The following is a 17,687-nucleotide window of genomic DNA, read 5'->3' on the forward strand; positions in this document are numbered from 1 at the left end:
AAAGCAATACTCTTTACCACAACTGCCTTTACCACTGGCCTAGCGCTAACAGGAATGCCTTTCCTTGCTGAATTTAAAGATCTGATAATCCAAACTGCTAACATGTCAATACCAGCGCCTGATCCTGCTAAGTCTAATTGCCACATCCCTCACAGCTGTCTACAGCACTCGTCTTATCATCTTTGCTCTACTAGGACAACCTCGCTTTTCCACCCTAACTTGAATTAATGGAAATAATCCTCTCCTAGTCAGTTCCATCAAACGTCTATTAATTAGGAGCTGGTTTTATTTTCAACAATACCCCCTCAACAATCCCTCAAATAACCTTACCTTATTACTTAAAACCAACTTCCCTCGCCATAACCATTCTAGGTTTTACCTTAGTGCTTGAAATTAATAATAACACACAGAATTTAAAATTTACTCTTCAAATATATTCAGACTTTCCAATCTCTTAGGGTATTTTCCCTAAGAGGGAAAGTATTATTATACACTGTTTATCACCCTACTTAAATCTGTCAACAAACCAGAAATCAGCCTGTTGATTAGAAAATATTCTACCAAAAACTACTTCCCTTATTCAGATAAAAATCTCTACATTAGTATCAGACCAAAAAGATCTAATCAGGGTATATTTCCTCATTCCTCATCACCCTCTTCCTAAACACAATTCTATTTGATTACCACGAGTAGTCTCTGTAATAACCACAACACCAATATGCAATGATCAGCCAGTAATAATCACTAATCAAGTACCACAGCTATATAGTGTTGCAGTCCCCATAGCCTCTTCACTAAAAAAACCCAGAATCACCTGCATCATGAATTACCCAATCTCCCAAACCATTAAGCTTAAAACACAACCGACACTTTCTCAACTTTTAAAACATAAAATACCACTGAAAACTCTGTTATTAAATCTGAAAAAAATGCTCCTAATACAGTCTTATTGGAGATCCAAACTTCAGGATACTGTTCAGAAGCCATAGCTGTTGTACAACCAAACACCACTAATGCTGTGCTTAGTTGCTCTGTCATGTCTGACTCTTTGCAGCCCCATCGACTGTAGCCTGCCAAGTTCTTCTGTCCATGGGGATTCTCCAGGCAAGAATACCGGAGTTGGTTCCCATGCCCTTCCCTCTAGGAGATCTTCCCAATCCAGGGACTGAACCTAGGTCTCCTGCATTACAGGTGGATTCTTTACTGTCTGAGCCACCAGGGACGCCCAAACACCACTAACATCTCCCCTAAATAAATCCAAAGCCATGACAAACCTAGACAGTGTATTAAAAAGCAAAGACATCACTTTGCTGGAAAAAGTCCGTATAAAAAGTATTCAAGCAGCTGAGAGACTGGAAAAGACCCTGATTCTGGGAAAGACTGAGGGCAGGAGGAGAAGAGGGAAACAGATGATGAGATGGTTGGATGGCATCACTTATTCAATGGACATGAATTTGGGCAACCTCCAGGAGATGGTAAGGGACAGGGAGGCCTGGCATGCTGCAGTCCATGGGGTTACAAACAGTCAGACATGACTTGGTGACTGAACAAGAACCACAAATACATCCAAACACTATTAATCCCCCCAAAAATCCGTGAAAATTAACACAATTCCAACATTACCACCCACAATCAACTCAAACCCACCATGAAGGTTTTGAAGAAAAAATCCCACAAAACTAATTACAAAAATAGTACTTAAAATACAATGTATGGTATCATTATTCTTACATGGAATCTAAACATGGCCATTGACATGAAAAATCATTATTATTCAACTACAAGAGCACTAATGACCAACACTGAAAAGTCATGCCCATTAATACCAATTATTAACAATGCATTCACTGATCTTCCAGCTCCATCAAACATTTCATCATAATGAAATTTTGGTTCCTAAAAGGTATTTGTTTAGTTTTACAAATCTTAACAGGTTTGTTTCTAGCAATGCACTATGTATTAGATGATAACCGCCTTCTCATTAGTTACACATATCTGCTGAGATGTAAAGTACAGATGAATTGTTCAATACATACATGCAAACAGAGCTTCTATATTCTTTATCTGCCTGTTTATCCCTATAGGATGCAGTCTGTATAATGGATTCTACAGTCTTCTAGAAACATGAAAACATTGGCGTTATCCTGTTATTTACAGTTATAACCACAACATTTATAGGTTTTATACTACCCTGAGGACAAATATCATTTTGGGGGGGCAACAGTTATAGCCAATCTTCTCTCAGCAATCTCATATGTCAGTATAAACCTTGCTCAATGGATCTGAGGCAGTTTTTCAGTAGATAAAGCAACTCTTGCACAATTCTTTCCACTTGATTCTTCCATTTATCATTGCAGCAGTAGCTGCTGTCCATCTACTAATGTTTCACGAAACAGGAGCTAATAATCCCACAGAAATCATCTGATATAGGTAAAATCCCATTTCATTCCTACTATACAATTAAAGACATCCTAGGTATCTTTTTTCACTAGTTCTAGAATTAGTATTAGTCCTATTTTCCAATAGTATTAGTCCTATTTTCACCTGATTTATTAGGAGATCCCAACAATTATACCTTGGTAAATCCTCTCAATACACCACCACACATTTAACCAGAGTGGTGTTTTCTACTTGCATATCCTATGAACAACTCATCAATCCCCAATTAACTAGAGGTACTAGCCCTAATCTTTTCAATCCTAGTCCTAATAGCATTCTTCACACATCCAAACAATGAAGTATGACATTCCAACCTCTTATCCATTGTTTATTCTTAGTAGGGATTTGAGCAACCCACAAACTAGCACCTTAATGTGGGATCACAATAACTTAGAACCCTAGCTATCTGGCTGGATGAATTCAGCTGTGTGGCTGAGCCCAGAGTGGGGCAGATTTGCCTTTGTCCAGGTTTCTGTCCCCTGCAGCTTCCTGGGAGCTGTGTTCTGGGTAAGAGTGGGTGGCTGTGTCCTCCTCGGTGCTCTGTTTTATCTTCTTGCTGCTCTTTCCAGGGCTACAAGATGGATGACCTCCTGACTTCTTATATTAGCCAGATGCTTACGGCCATGAGCAAACAGCGGGGCTCCAGGAGTGGCAAGTGAACAGTGGGAAGGTTGCTCTGGCCCTGTGCCTACTCTCAAGGAAGCAGTTGGCTCAGGACCATCAGCTACTTCTGCATCCAGGGGAAGACCTTGGCTATCCAGGCAGGGAGGCTGAACCAGCTGGCCACCACTGACTGCACCAATGTGGCCTCTGACCCTTCTTCCAGTAAGGTGACCTTGCCGGGGTACAGAACCCCCTCCATCCAGCCTGAAGCACCTGGTTGGTTCTAGTCCTGGCTTGCTGTGACAATCCCAGTTGTAAAAGCCTGTGCTCCTCGGATGTCATTCTTAACTCATACTAGCCTTACCATGTGACCTCTTTGAGGTCACAGCCCAGAAATGTAACCAAGAGGATGACCTAGTTCTCTATGCTGGGAACAACCAAACAGATTATTCTGAAACCCAAGGAACTGGCTTAATACCCCTAAGTCCAGGAGCCTCAGCTGGGATGAGGGAGACAGACTGCTTCTAAATATTACAGTGTGAGTGCTGAGCTGCTGTAAATCTCCCCTGATGATCTCAGGCATAAGGCCTGTGTTATCTTCTGGTCTGGTAGTGTCTTTGCTGGGGGAAGTGGGAGGGGGCAGTGTGTGGGGCCAGGAACAGGGCCCTGTGGGGTAGTGGCTTATATAACTCTCTCTGTGGTCTGTGTGTGCAGGATCAAGCTGTCTGGGTTTGGGGGTTGGGGTGCCTGAGCCCATAGTGTGCTAAAAGGGGCTTCAAGGGACAGGCTGGGCCTGGGGTAGGTTGAGGGGAAATGCCGGATGTCAGCCTGGGAGGTGGAGACCTAATTGTGGTTGGCTGGAGATCCAGAGTGGGGACCAGCTTCTGGGCCTTACCTAGGGCCAATGGATCCAGAGTGGCCCTTGTATCCTGCCAGAAATGTCTCCTTGGTCCATCAAGAAACCTCCAAGAACCCCAGAAACCATGCTGCCTTGGGCTAATCCTTATGTCCAGTGGGTGTCTGTAAAATATTACTTTGTGACTAGGATGGAACAATCAAGTTTGGACGTGACCTGGGCAGGTCTCGGGGGTGAGGGCTTCAGATGGGGAAGGTGTGATGTGGGGGTGGGGCATCCCTTTGGGCTGTGGCTGGGATAAGAGCCTGGAGAAGTGATGGGGGAGAATCCTCTTGCCACTAGCATGTTAGTGATCTGTCCTCTAGACCCCTGATATCCAGCCTGGCCGTGGCCAGCCCAGCTCGTTTGCCCTCAAACACTGAAGGGTCTGGGGTCGCCTGCGTGTAGGTGGCAAACCACTCCACAGGAAGCGCTGTTACTCTTCTCTCCAGATGCCTGTGTGGGAGGTGGAGGGGCTGTTGTTGAAATGGAGGCCCCAAACCAGACAGCCCTGCTTTCTGAGATGACAGTGCGGCCGTCCAAGGCAGCCCTCCCCCACCGATGTTTACAAGATTCCACCGTCAGCCCAGGATAAACCAGAGCCACAGGGAAGGTACTGTGGTGTCTGCCTCTGCCCATCACCGTATACATGGGAGCATGAGGCCCGCAGAAGGAGCATGAATAGGTGATGGTCACACTGGTGGAATGCGACTTGCTGTTTCTAACACTGGGGTTTCAGTTCTAGTTTCCCTTGATAGCCAAAGGCCACTGGGTTATGCCCATCACCCCAATGGGGAATCAGCCAGTGACCAGCTATGAGGAAGCACCCCAGGGACACTGTATGACAGGATATGTGTGTGGGATGAGATTTTTGCCCCTGGCTCGTGTCCCACACTACTCCTCCTTCTCTGGATGGCGTCATTTTGGCACTCATCCCCTAGTCTTTGTCAGTCTGAGTGGCCACGGAGGGGTATAAAGAGTGTATCAATTACCTTCTGAGTTCCTGAGAAGTTGCCTTTATTTACATGCTGATGTTCACCACAGCCACTCCTTTAGCGGGGAATATTATGAAGGGTTGGGATGAGACAAATCCTGTCTCACCTGGAGAGCAACCAGCTCCACCTCCAGGATCACATGATTTTCCCTTTGCTCATCACTTGGAGATGGAAGGCGACACCAGAAATGGTTTTCCTGAGAGCCTCCCTGGCTCTTCTGCACTTCTTTCTTGACCTCTCTCTACCGTCAGTTCGCCCTGGGCCCAGAGAGGAAGAAGAAGGAGGAGGAGGCAAGTTGTGGCGAATTCTTCTTTGAAGACAGCCCAAAGGAGAAGAGCATTCTGGATGTGGTAGAAACCATCACAAAAGAGGATTATTGGGAGGAGTCAATGGGGGGGTGGTGGTGGTGTTCAGGTTATGTTTTAGGAGGAGGGTCTTCCATGGAGGGAATTGTTAGTTCATTTGCCTTCATGGTAGGCAATGCAGTTTGCAGTTTGGAGGGTGGCCTCTCTGCTGGCCTCTGAAGTGGGTGCTTGGATGGGTTCAGAGACCAGCTATGTGGCCACAGGTTGTCTAACATCATCCTTGGGATGCATGGTTGGTTTAGTGGTTTCCTTGAGAGCCTCTGGTATAATGGATTTAGAGCCTGGATGTTCCCTTTTGCCTTTGGTTAAATCTAGCGAGTTTCTTCAACTCTCAAAACTTCTTCGTGGAGACTTCTTACACTTGGAGTTTCTGTGGGATAGAAAACAACACAGTTTCCTCCAAAGTCATTTCTCCAACCTTTGCTGGTCACATGGCTAAATCCTAGTCATCTTTAAAATGTCAGCCCCTCTCTTACCATTTCAGATTCTTTCCGCCTATTTCTCTCCCTACCCAGGCTTTGGGAAGACTTTGCTATGGTCCTCCATTCATCAAGGTGCTGGAGTTTGTCTATTGTCTGAGGTTCTAACTCTATGGGAGCTGTCAGAAGGCAGAGATCAATATGTGCTTAAAGTTTGTGCATTTCATAACCACTCCTTCCAAAGCAGTTTGAATAGAAAAATGAAAACATTCTCCATTAAGATGGGAGCTTTTTAAGGACAGAGACTCTGTCTTGCTTGTCACCCCATATACAGTGCTCAGGAGTATCTGTCACACAGTAATTGCTCAAAATACAGCTTTTTTTTCTAACTGAATGATAGAAAAAATAGACAATGGAGACTTTTTATAGTAATGCAGCTAGGAAACAGATTCTTATGAAAGACAAATTAAAAACTGGATAATGTACAAAACCAAGGACACATCTTAAATTAATCTAAGGATTTACTATATAATGAGGAACAGTGGAACTGAAATCTAGGAGAGAGTGAAAATCCTAAAAAGCAAGCCCAGAATTCAGTTACTTTTGCCCTGAGTGTAATTTCAGTCTTGAGAAACAGGTGCACGCATGAGTTTCATTTTTTTGTCAACCTCACAGGCAAAAAGGATTTTTATTGCATTTGAATTTATAATTCAATTTCATGACATCCAATATCTATGATATTAGGCTTTCTTTTTTGATATTAGATTTTCAAATGCATGAATGTGTTATATTTCTCCATTTATCTGGGTCTTCTTTTTCTCACTAAACTTTTGTAGTTTTCAGTGACCAATCATCTATCTTCTTTGCAAGGGCTTACAGTATCTTCCTAAAATTTCTATTTATGTTTTTATGCAGTTTTAAATGATGCTATTTTAATTTTTAAAGTTTACAACTTTTAACTGATAATATATCAACATACAGTTGATTTTTTTGTACACTGACCTTGTGTCCTGAGGTATTGCTTAAGTTTCTGGTTCTAGTAGGTTTAGGGCAATATAGAATTTTTTAATGTAAATAATCATATCAGGAGTTTTATTTCTTCCCTTATGCCTGCTGTTTATCTTACTAAACTGGCTAGGATCTCTAGTACAATGCCAAACAGAAATGGCAGATATCCTTGCCTTATTTCTGATCTTAGAGGGAAAATACTGTTTCATTGTTAAAAATGATATTGGCTGGAGGGTTTTGAATAAATATCTCTCATTAGATTGAGGAAGTTTCATTCTAGCCCTAGCTTACTCAGAGCTTTGATCATAAATAGTTGTTAAATTTTGTCAGTTATGTTTTTGTTAATATAGTAGATTAATTTGATTAATTTTCAAATGACATATTCATCTTGTACTGCTGGTATAATTCTCACTTGCTCCAGATGTTTTACCCTCTTTTATACTGATGGATTCAATCTGTTAATGTTTTGTCCAGGATTTTTATGTCTAAGTTCATGAAAGACACTGATCTATAAATTTAGTTCTTATACTATCTTCGTTAGGTATCTTTTATGTAAGATTATTGCTGGCCTCAAAGAATCAGTTAGGAAATGTTCCTTTGCCTTCTTTTTCTGAGTTGGTATAAAATTGGTATTATTTTTAAACATTTGATTAACCAGTGAAACTTGTTGGGTCTGGACTTTTCTTTGGGCTATGTTTTTGATACACAGATTTGATTCTTATAGACAGTGGGTTATTACAAATTTTTATTTTTACTTCTCTCAGTTCTGGTAAGTTGTACATTTCAAGGAATTTGTTTACTTCATTTAAATTGTCAAATTTAATGGCTTAAAATGTCTATAATTTTCTTTTATATTTTTAGGATTTGGAGATAGTCCCTCTTTCATTAATCATTCACCCATACAGGCAATCAAATTTTCTCCCTCATTCATTTTACTAAGAATCAATCAAATTTTATTTCTTTCCTAAGAACTAGCTTTTCACTTTTAAAACATTTCTCTATTGTTTTGGAGACTCAGACATAGAAAGCAGACTTGTGGACACAGTGGTGGAAGGGGGTGGTGTGGCAAATGGAGAGTAGCACGTAAACATATGTATTAAACAGACTGCTGGTAGGAATTTTCTGTGTGATACAGGGAGCTCAAACTGTGACAACCTAGAGGAGTGGGATGGGGTGCGATGGGGTGGGAGGGAGTTTCAAGAGGGAGAGGACATATGTATACCTATGGCTGATTCATGTTGATGTATGGCAGAAACCAACACAATATTGTAAAGCAATTATCCTCCGATTAAAAATAAATTAAAAAATTTCTCTATTGTTTTATCTTTTCTATTTCATTGCTCCTATTTTTATTATGTCCTTCCTTTCACTTGGAGAAAAATTTACTTTTAAAGATTGTTTCAATATTGATTAAGTGTCTACCTTAACAATCTACCTTCTAACATTTAAAGTTGCAAATTTCCCTCTAAGTTAGACTTTAAACTGTACCCCCAAAATTTTGCTGTTGTATATGCATTATCCTTTAAAAATATTTTCCAATTTCCCTTGTGACTAACTCCTTGATTAATGAAATGTTGAAATACATTAATTTTCAGTATTTAGGATTATCTAGATATTTGTTTGTAATTTAATTTCTTTTGTGGTCACAGAATAGTGTGTGACTTTGATCTTTTGAAATTTACTGATGACACAGTTAACATATTTTTATTTTTGGCACCCATAACTAATTACTGTAATTTCAGTAATTTTTACTACTTTTGTTTTTTAATCTTCATATAAGTGATCCATATATTACCTTTATTATATATGTACATTTTCCAGTGAGATTTTTACTTTTGCATGCTCTCTTATCAATTAGTGCTATTTCTTTTCAGCTTAAAGAACTCCCTTTAACATTTCTTACAAAACTGGCATAGTGGTGATGAAACTTGCCTAACTTTTGTTTATCTGGGAAACTCTTGATCTCTCCCCTTCAACTCTTGCTGGGTAGATAATTCTTGGTTGGACTTCTTTTCAGGACTTTGAATATATCATGCCTGTCCTTTCTGTCCTGTATATTTTCTGCTTAAAATATTTGCTGATAGATTTTTGGGATTTCCCTTGTGTGTAACAAGCTGATTTTTGCTCACTCCTTTTAGGATTTCTCTTTATCTTTACCTTTTAAAAAAAAGACTATTTAGTAAAATCATATATACACACACATACATACATACACAAACACGTTTCTGTACCCTGACCCTTAGACTCATAATGAGTATGAATGTGGAAGTTTAATATTTTTTAATGGGTACATTGTATTTCATCAACTAAGAGAATGCTCATACTGTACTATGGTTGAATGTTTGGATTATTTCCTTTTTTAAAAAAATTAATTGGAGAATAACTGCTTTACAATGTTGTATTGGTTTCTACCATACAACCACACAAATCAGTCATAATTATGTCTCCCCTCCCTCCCCTCCCCTTACCATTTTAACTGTAATGTGTCTTGGTGTGTGTCTTTTTGCGTTCATCTTATTTGGAACTTTCTGGGCTTCTTGGATCTGGATATCTGCTTTCTTTCCCATATTAGGAAAGTGTTCATCCGCTTTTTCTTCTTTTAATTTTTCTGGCTCTTTCTCTCTCTCTACTCCTTCTAGAAGCCCTATAATGTAAATACTATTACACTTCATGCAGTCTCCAATGTCTCATCACGTATCTTCCCTTTTTAAAATTCTTTTTTCATTTTGCTGCTCTGTCTGGGTGAGTTACATTTTTTTTGTCTTCCAGCTCACAGATGCATTCTTCTACCTCATCCATTCTGCTGTTTAACCCTTCTAATGTATTTTTCAGTTCAGTTATAACTACTGTTTGGTACTTTCTTATACTTTTTATCTTTCTGATGAAGTGTGTACTGTTCTTCCATCTTTCCCCCCAAGATCAGTGATCACATTTATGACCATTAATTTTAACTCTTTAGCAGGTAGATTGCTTATCCCTATTTCTTTTAGTTCCTTTTCTGAGGTTTGGTCTTGTTCTTTTGTTTGGAACGTATTTCTCTGTCCCCTCATTTTGCTTAATTCTGTGTCCAGGTATGAGGTAAATCGGCAGTCTCTTCTAGATTTGTTTTATGGCTTGCTGTGTGGTCTATTTTGGCAAATATGCCATGTACATTAGAAAATGTTGGTATTCTGCAGTTGAATATAATATTTTCTGTCAATTAGAAAACTGATAGAATATAGAAAAATTATAATATTTTCTGTCAAGTTCTCTGAAAGTATTCAGATATCCTTTCTGATTTTATTTTTTGTGTGTTGTTGTTTCAGGTGATGGGAAAAGAATCTTAAAATCTCTGAGTGTGACTTCTTTCAGTTTCTTTTTTAATGTGTTTTGATGCCTGGCTCTTAAGTATATAATCTACAGTGTCTTCCTGATATAGCAACTGTTTATCATTATGAAATCTTTATTTCTAGTAATGTTCCATGTTTTGAAGTTTTCAGATATTATTTCTTAAGCTTATTTTTACATGGCATATTATTTTCCATCCTTTTGGTTTTACTTTATTTGTGTTTTTATATTTTAAGTATTTCTTTTGTAGAGAGCATATGTTTGGGTCCTCCTTGCTTCTGTCCAGTCTGACATTCCGTACTCCTGGTTTTGAGAATTTGGTTCATTTATATTTATGTAATTAATAAAATGGTTGAATTTATGACATGTTTCAACTTGTTTTCTATTTGTTTTGTGTATTGTTTTGTTTCCTTTGTTCTTTTTCTCCTCAATCCATCTGTTACAAGAGATATTCTCCTGCTGGCTTTGAAGAAGTAAGATGCTATGTTGTGAGAAAGCCTTATAACTGGGAACTGAAGGTAGTCTCTAGGCTCTTAGAGCAAAACTCTTTCAAGAATGATTTAGAAAACATGGATGGCTTTATACTTGTAAAGAACTCAATTCTGCCAATGACCAGTGAACTTGGAAGAGGACTCTGTGTCTCAGATGAGATTATAGTCCAGGCCAACATCTTGATGTTATCCTATTGAGACCTTATGCAGAGGACCCAACAAAACAATGCCTGGACTCCTGGCCCACATAAACTGTAAGATGATAGATTTGTGTTGTTTTGAGCTGCTAGATTTCTGTTAATTTGTTACACAGCAATTAAAAACTAACCATATAGTAATAGAATATATTCAAAAAGAAGCATAAAAATTAAATAGGATAAAGGACTTCCCTGGTGGTCCAGTGGCTAAGACTCCCCACTCCCAATGCAGGGGGTCCAGGTTCACTCCCTGGGCAGGGAACTAGATCTGACATGCCACAACTAAGAATTTGCAAGGCATAACTAAAGATCACATGTGCTACAGGAATGACCCAGTGCAGTCAAAAGAAAAAAATTAAAAAAATTAATAGGTTAAAAATAAAAATAAATGGTCTGGATAACAGGAATCCCAGAAAGAGAGTAGTGGGAGAAAATTATTTGAAAAAATACAGACAGAACATTTATTTTCTTACTGATCTAAGAAATTTAGCGAACCTTAAGCAGATAAATACACTCACATACACTAAGGTAAACCATAATTCAGAACTGTGAGAAAAATCAACTTCTGTTGTTTAAGACACCCAGTCCTTGGTACTTCATTTTGGAAGCCCTAGTTTACTAGTAAACTACTAAAAATCACAAGGCAACTGGAACACAGCTTTCAGTCATCTTAATAGAGTGATCTTTTTAAAATCCATAAAACAGAGTCACTGGAGATCACTCTATATCTTAAGAAATTTGAGTCATTTTGGTTAAAACATTCAACTTTATAGTAGGAAAGACCACTGCTCTTCAAAGTTCTGAATTTATTTCTTCATGGTCTCTATGGACCCATTCCTACAACTCTAAGTAATGTATGTGTTGAACACTGACAGCTGGTACACAGCATCTCAAGATCTTTACCACTGTCCATAAGAAGTTAAATTAATTCATGATTTTGTGACTGTACCAACTTTACTTAAGGCTTCAAGAGCTATGGGAGGAAACTGTATTATGAACTGCCTCCTAACTGGTTTTCTCTCTGACCAAACCAGTAACTCACTATGTGACTATCTCCACAATCTCCTAAATAATAAACTCTAGCTTCCCTTCCCTTACTGGACCTGTCTCACTCAGTCCTGAGTTATTTTGCTGAATAATACGTTATTATGCTATTCTATCCTTTTACCCAGAAGTTTAAGCATATTGCTCCCTTGTTTGAAACTCATTTGTCATTTCCTGATTGTTTATATGCAGAGCCTAGACTCTAGTCCAGAATTCCAGGATCTCAGCAATTTTCTCCAACTTCCAACGTAATCACAACTGGAGCCACAAAAAGCACATTCAGCCCCGATGAGCGTGGCAGTTTCCCTGTCCTGGTCCTAGATGCCTGAACCAAAGATGTCAACTGCTATACCTTTGCCTGCTTCCTCACTGGTTCTCTGTGGGCCAGAGCTCTGTTCTTTTGAGCTGCCCTCCACAGAGAGCTTCCAGTCTTTCTCAGAGTGCCTGACACAAAGTGGGTGCTCAATAATAATTGTGATGAAGGAATACATGAACAAGAGAGCAAATAAACAACCACATTAAAAATCTTCCAAGGAGTCTCACTGCTTAAGAGAAGAAAGTCCACAATGAATCTGGATATTAAGGGCACCTTAATATCTGTGCCCAGCCTATTTTTCCCAGCTTCTCACTGGTTCCCACCCCCTGATTTTTAGACTCCTTCAATTCTTGTCAGGAACATTAAAGGCAGCCCCTGCCTCCTGGAGGCAATGGGTAGGGATGAAGAGATGGGAGGGTGCTAGGCCTCTGACTTTACCTGTGTAACTGGTGATACCTTGGAGGATTTTTTCACTTTGGCTTTCTCGCAACCTAGAAGGAAGCAGAGTGTTCATGAGCCTCACAGACCTCTTTCAAAGCGACAATAATAACAGGCAGTGGACAGAAAAGAACATTACCCAGTCAAATGCTACTTTAGGCAGAGGGTTTGTAGCATCCTCCCTTAAAAGATAACTCAAATGAAATGATGGGCATGATGAGATCTAAGGAACCATGGTCCCTTCTAGCTAAAATTCTTCTACCAGATGTCCCCTCCCCAACCCTGAACCTTGTAATCTTGTAGCATTTTCCCTCAAGAATTCTCAAATGTCATTTTTTTTGACAGATAAAAAGACTATGGTTTTGAAAGGGGCAGTGATTTTCCCACAGTCACCCAGCAACTAAAGAAAAAGCCAGGACTAAAACCCAGGCTTCCTGGAGTGTGAGCTTGCCCTTTACACAGCACCTTGCTATGTCCCATCTTGTGGAAGGAGGGGAAGGTGGAGGCACTTGTTCTGAACAATCTTCAACCCCTCTCCTCTCCCAGGTGATCCACACGGGATCTGTATTAACAGGCTTTGATTAAGCTTTAGTGAGAATCCTAATTCTTAGAATATGATCTTGTGTTGAGGAGGAAGAAGGGGTGTGAGGGCCTGCAGGCAGCATGAGAAGAAATGGGAGGTTAGGATGATAAAACCCTGTCTCCCTGAGGATTTGCCACGCGGGGTTACAGGAAGAAAGCAACTGTTTTTCTTAAATTTTTGTAAAACCATTTATATTTTTGGAAAAAAAACATTTAAAGTTACAAATAAATTCTTACCAAATAGAATAAAATATGGCAACAATGAAAACTGCAGAAATAATATCCAAGAAAATCCACATGAACATATAGAAATCTGGTGTCTGCAAAACAGAAAACACAGTTATAGGAGTTTGCAGCTGGAAGGCATTGCAGCTTATGTGGGTCAAGTCCCTTGCTTGAACCAGGGATGGAGCAGGGGCAGAGCAGGGGGAGGAACCATGATTGCCCGAGTTGGTGTCAAACACAGAGGGTACCCGCTGCTATCCTAACAATCCCCTCTTACATGTGCCAAGGGCTCTACAAGGGCTCAAACACTCCACACACTTCGTCTCCCTGGACCCTTGACTGAAGTCTGAGGGAGTCCCAGAGATGTCACATAGCAAGTCTGTTCTGGACCCAGGACCAGTGCTCTCTGTGTTCATGCCATCTAAATCTACCTAAGCATCAGATTTTAGTAATACAGGTTCCTGGCCTCATTAGAGACTCAGGAATTAGAATTTCTGCTCTCCAGAAACAAGTAATCAGTCTGTGAACCAGAATTTAGGAATCATTCTCCTAAATCACTGTACTTCAAAGAAGCATGTTGAAAGTACAATTCTTAACCAAGACTAACATGCCTACTTCTTGAGTCTCCTTGCATAAATCACCCATTTCACAAAGCTCCATCTTCTAGCTTCACTTACATGAGCGTCTACATTCCCTGGTTTGATCCTCCTTTTCTACCTTCATTATTTCACCTCCAATACTGCTTGATGGTACTGGCTCTGACATGATTTTTTTTTTTTCTTATTCCATTTTCCACCCAATCACAAGGTCTTTTCTTGGGCTGATTAGTAATGATAATATTAACAACAATAACACAAATGACTGTGATAATGAGCACAACTAACATTAATGAGGATTTATAGGAGCTAAGGAAGTGTTATAAGCATGTTAAGGGTATTTGCACAGCAATCCTTCGAATAGATCTAGTAGGCAGGTACAGTAGAAGCTTTTAACCAAATTCCTCTAATCTAAGGCTCCTAATGCCCTATGGTGGAGAAGAAAATGGCAACCCACTCCAGTATTCTTTCCTAGAGAATCCTGTGGACACAGGAGCCTGGTGGGCTGCTGTCCATAGGGTCACACAGAGTCGGACACGACTGAGGCAACTTAGCAGCAGCAGCAATGCCCTATGGGAACCTGAGCAATGCCTTGGCCTGTTCTAGGATGCCCACCGGGTGTGCTGTACGGTCACTAAGAATCAGTTGTTCTTGCTGTCCATATGGCTTTACAACAACTGTACTTGTTATGATTGTGCAATAGAATTAAACATTACTCAGATCTGTAAAAGTTGAGTAAAAAAAGATGGCATTTTTAAAGGAAACTAAGTCAATGCTTAGAAATACTTGATGATGAAAGGAAAGGTTATTAAAAAATAAACTGCAGGATTTCCCTGGTGGTGCAGTGAGTAAGAATTTGGCTGCCAATGCAGGAGATGCAGAAGATGTGGGTTCAATCCCTGGGTTGAGAAGACCTTCTGGAGGAGGAAATGGCAACCCACTCCAGTAATCTTGTCTGGAGAATCCCATGGACAGAGGAGCCTGGCCGGCTACAGTTCACAGGGTCGCATGACTGGGGAACTGAGCACACACACATGCCAGTGCAGGGGACAAGCATTCAATCCTTGCTCTGGGAAGATTTCACATACTGAAGGACAACTAAAGACCATGCACCACAGCTACTGGGCGCATGCTTTAGGGCCCACAGGCCATAATTACTGAGCCTGCACGCCACAGCTCCTGAAGCCCACACCCTCCAGGGCCCGAGAACTGCAGATACTGAGCCTGTGTGCCCTAGATGCTGTGCTCCACAACAAGAAAAGCCACTGAAGTGAAAAGCCTTCTTTCTCACTGCAATGAAGTGTGGCCCTTGCTTGCTGCAACTAGAGAAAGCCCTTGCAAAGCAATGAAGACCCAGCACAGCAAACGCACCCCCACTCAACAACAACAACAACAACAACAACAACAACAACAAAACAACCAAAAAAACCAGCAAATGAATTAGGTATGAGTGAAACAGTAAGAGACTAGGGGTTGTGGGATTATTATAAAAATCTGGGTGGATTCCTCATTCTCCCAATGACTTTAAGAATTGGATATGACTTAGTGTCTGAATAACAACCAAAGGAAACAAAACTTAGAAATTATACTTGGTTCATTTTGGAGTATATTTAAGCAAGGGAATACATAATTCAATCAGCTGAAATTCCCTCAAAGGAAAGACCTTGAGTCTTTGTCGAAAGGTGAATAAATATTTTTAAATGTATGAGTTATGTATGTGGTTGGTTGTTTATAAAAACGACCACAATATTTCTCACCAAATGCAGGCCTGTATGGAATATGACTTTGTTGCTCCTCTCCATCAAGAAGTAAAGTGTGTCTCTCCTCTGCCCCCTCCTTAAATCTGGACTTGACCATGTGATCATCTTTGGCCAGTGGAACATTAGCAAACATCACACTTGGGGGATCTTTGAAAAGGCATATGCACTGGGGCTTGACCTCTCTTGTTGCTGAGAACCCAATGCCACCAGGTGAACATGAGCAAGTTGGCTTCACTGAGGATGAGTGACTAAATGAAGAGACCTCAGTCACCCCAGTAGAATCCTAGACATATGGGTGAGGCCATCCCAGATCACCTAGCCCAGTCAAAGTGGCTGGGACCAGAGAAAGCACTCAACCGTCATAATGGACGTGACAAACATTTGTCAGTTTTAAGCCACTAAGTATTAGATATGTTTTTCCAACATAGTAAAATGTTAACAGACCACATATCATTTATTTCACAATTTCTCACCTAAAATTTTTGAGTTAACAGACTGCTAAGCAGACAGGATTATATTGGATAAAAATTGCTTCTACTGTAGTACTTTTAATCCCCAGTTTACAAATAACAAACTGAAGCCTAGACAAGTTAACTAACATTTCCAAGTTCACACAGTAAGGGGTTGGGCCAAGATCTGAGTCAGCATATTCTAACCCAGAGTGTGGGTTGCTTAGGCAGGCCCAGGGATACTGACCTTACCTTCCTGAACAAACTGACCTTGAGTCCTTTAAAAAAGCCCAGGCCAGGTATAGAAACAAGCTTTTGACTTAACATCCTTTACACTCTCTGAATTTTGAATCACATGAGTTTATTATCAATTCAAATATTAAATTGAAAAGTTTTACTAAATAAAGTTTTATTTAATATACCCAAAGGGACAACTTTCAGACATTATTTGGTTGAGAGGGATAGGCTTATGGAGGGGTATATTGATTTCCAATTTATGTATTTTAGAATGATTGAATTTTATATACTGAACAAGTTTAACCAATTTTTAAAAGCAAAAATGCTAGAAAAATGTATAATATATACATGACGGAGGCTATTACCGAGACAGACAAGTAGAGAGGCTTCACCTATGCCAAGGGACCTGTCATCCAAGGTTTCCTTGAGGGTAGTCTGAAGAATGCTGCCCAAGGCTCCAAGGAAGGAGTAAGCAGTTCGACAATCCCACCATAGGGCCTCAATGCAGTGCTGGCTCTATGAGACTGTGCCCATGGCCCTGATCACCTCATACCTCCTCCCGACCCCGGTCAAGTCAGAAACAAGGACCAGTGAGGCTGGGGGTATGGAGAAAGCAACCCAAAATATGTAAGCTTCTCACTTAGATTTCTCTGACTAAAACTTTGATATTCAAGGCAGTTTAGAGTTTGGGTTATTACTCTGGACAAGACACTTGATGTTGAATTGAAGCTTTCTGGTGATTAAAAAGAACTTTAAAAATTATCTAAGAGTGAACTATAGAGAAACTATGGAATCTGAGTGAGATCTTGTTCAGGGACAAGAAAAGACTGAGGTCACAGAGCAGTTTTCTGCTGTAGGCTATTGTGTCTGACTCAGTCATCCCAGTCTACCTCTACACTGATAAGAAAAATTAGCTCTGTATCAGTTAACTGGTTAGCTGGGGATCCCTTCATAGATAATAAGTGATGGGATTTATCTGGAAATGTAACCCAGATGTTCAGGCCCCCATGCCTCTAACCATAAGCAGTAGCTGGATATACACTCTCCTTTTCAAAAGCATTTTTGCTCAGGATACACAGTTTCCACTTGGTTTCTCTTCCACACCTCATGTCACTGTCATCGTTGCTGTAACTTCAGGCAGGTGGGGCTGCAGTAACAAAACTCTGGAATCTGACCTCATTCTGAATATTGCATTCATGTGATGATGTCAAGGATCTTAATTTCAAGTTTCAGATTCCCCATGGTGATACTCCTAGTGGGTTGAGTTCAACTCCAGAGCACTGCATTACATTATGCATGAA

General features: G+C 40.2%; 2 protein-coding genes across 2 annotated transcripts in view; one reads left to right on the plus strand and one right to left on the minus strand.

Annotated features, from left to right (window-relative positions):
• MYO7A (myosin VIIA) overlaps nt 1–3,098 on the plus strand; it is an 87,507-nt gene extending 84,409 nt beyond the window's left edge. The window contains exon 48 of the mRNA XM_052652285.1: nt 3,009–3,098. Coding sequence (XP_052508245.1) covers nt 3,009–3,098 — 90 coding nt within the window. The remainder of the gene's footprint in view (nt 1–3,008) is intronic.
• A 10,254-nt stretch (nt 3,099–13,352) lies between these two features.
• LOC128059925 (glycerophosphodiester phosphodiesterase domain-containing protein 4-like) overlaps nt 13,353–17,687 on the minus strand; it is a 93,681-nt gene continuing 89,346 nt past the window's right edge. Inside the window, exon 14 of the mRNA XM_052652174.1 lies at nt 13,353–13,439. Coding sequence (XP_052508134.1) covers nt 13,353–13,439 — 87 coding nt within the window. The remainder of the gene's footprint in view (nt 13,440–17,687) is intronic.

Source organism: Budorcas taxicolor, chromosome 15, assembly GCF_023091745.1.
Source record: "Budorcas taxicolor isolate Tak-1 chromosome 15, Takin1.1, whole genome shotgun sequence".
NCBI classification, from domain to species: Eukaryota; Metazoa; Chordata; class Mammalia; order Artiodactyla; family Bovidae; genus Budorcas; species Budorcas taxicolor.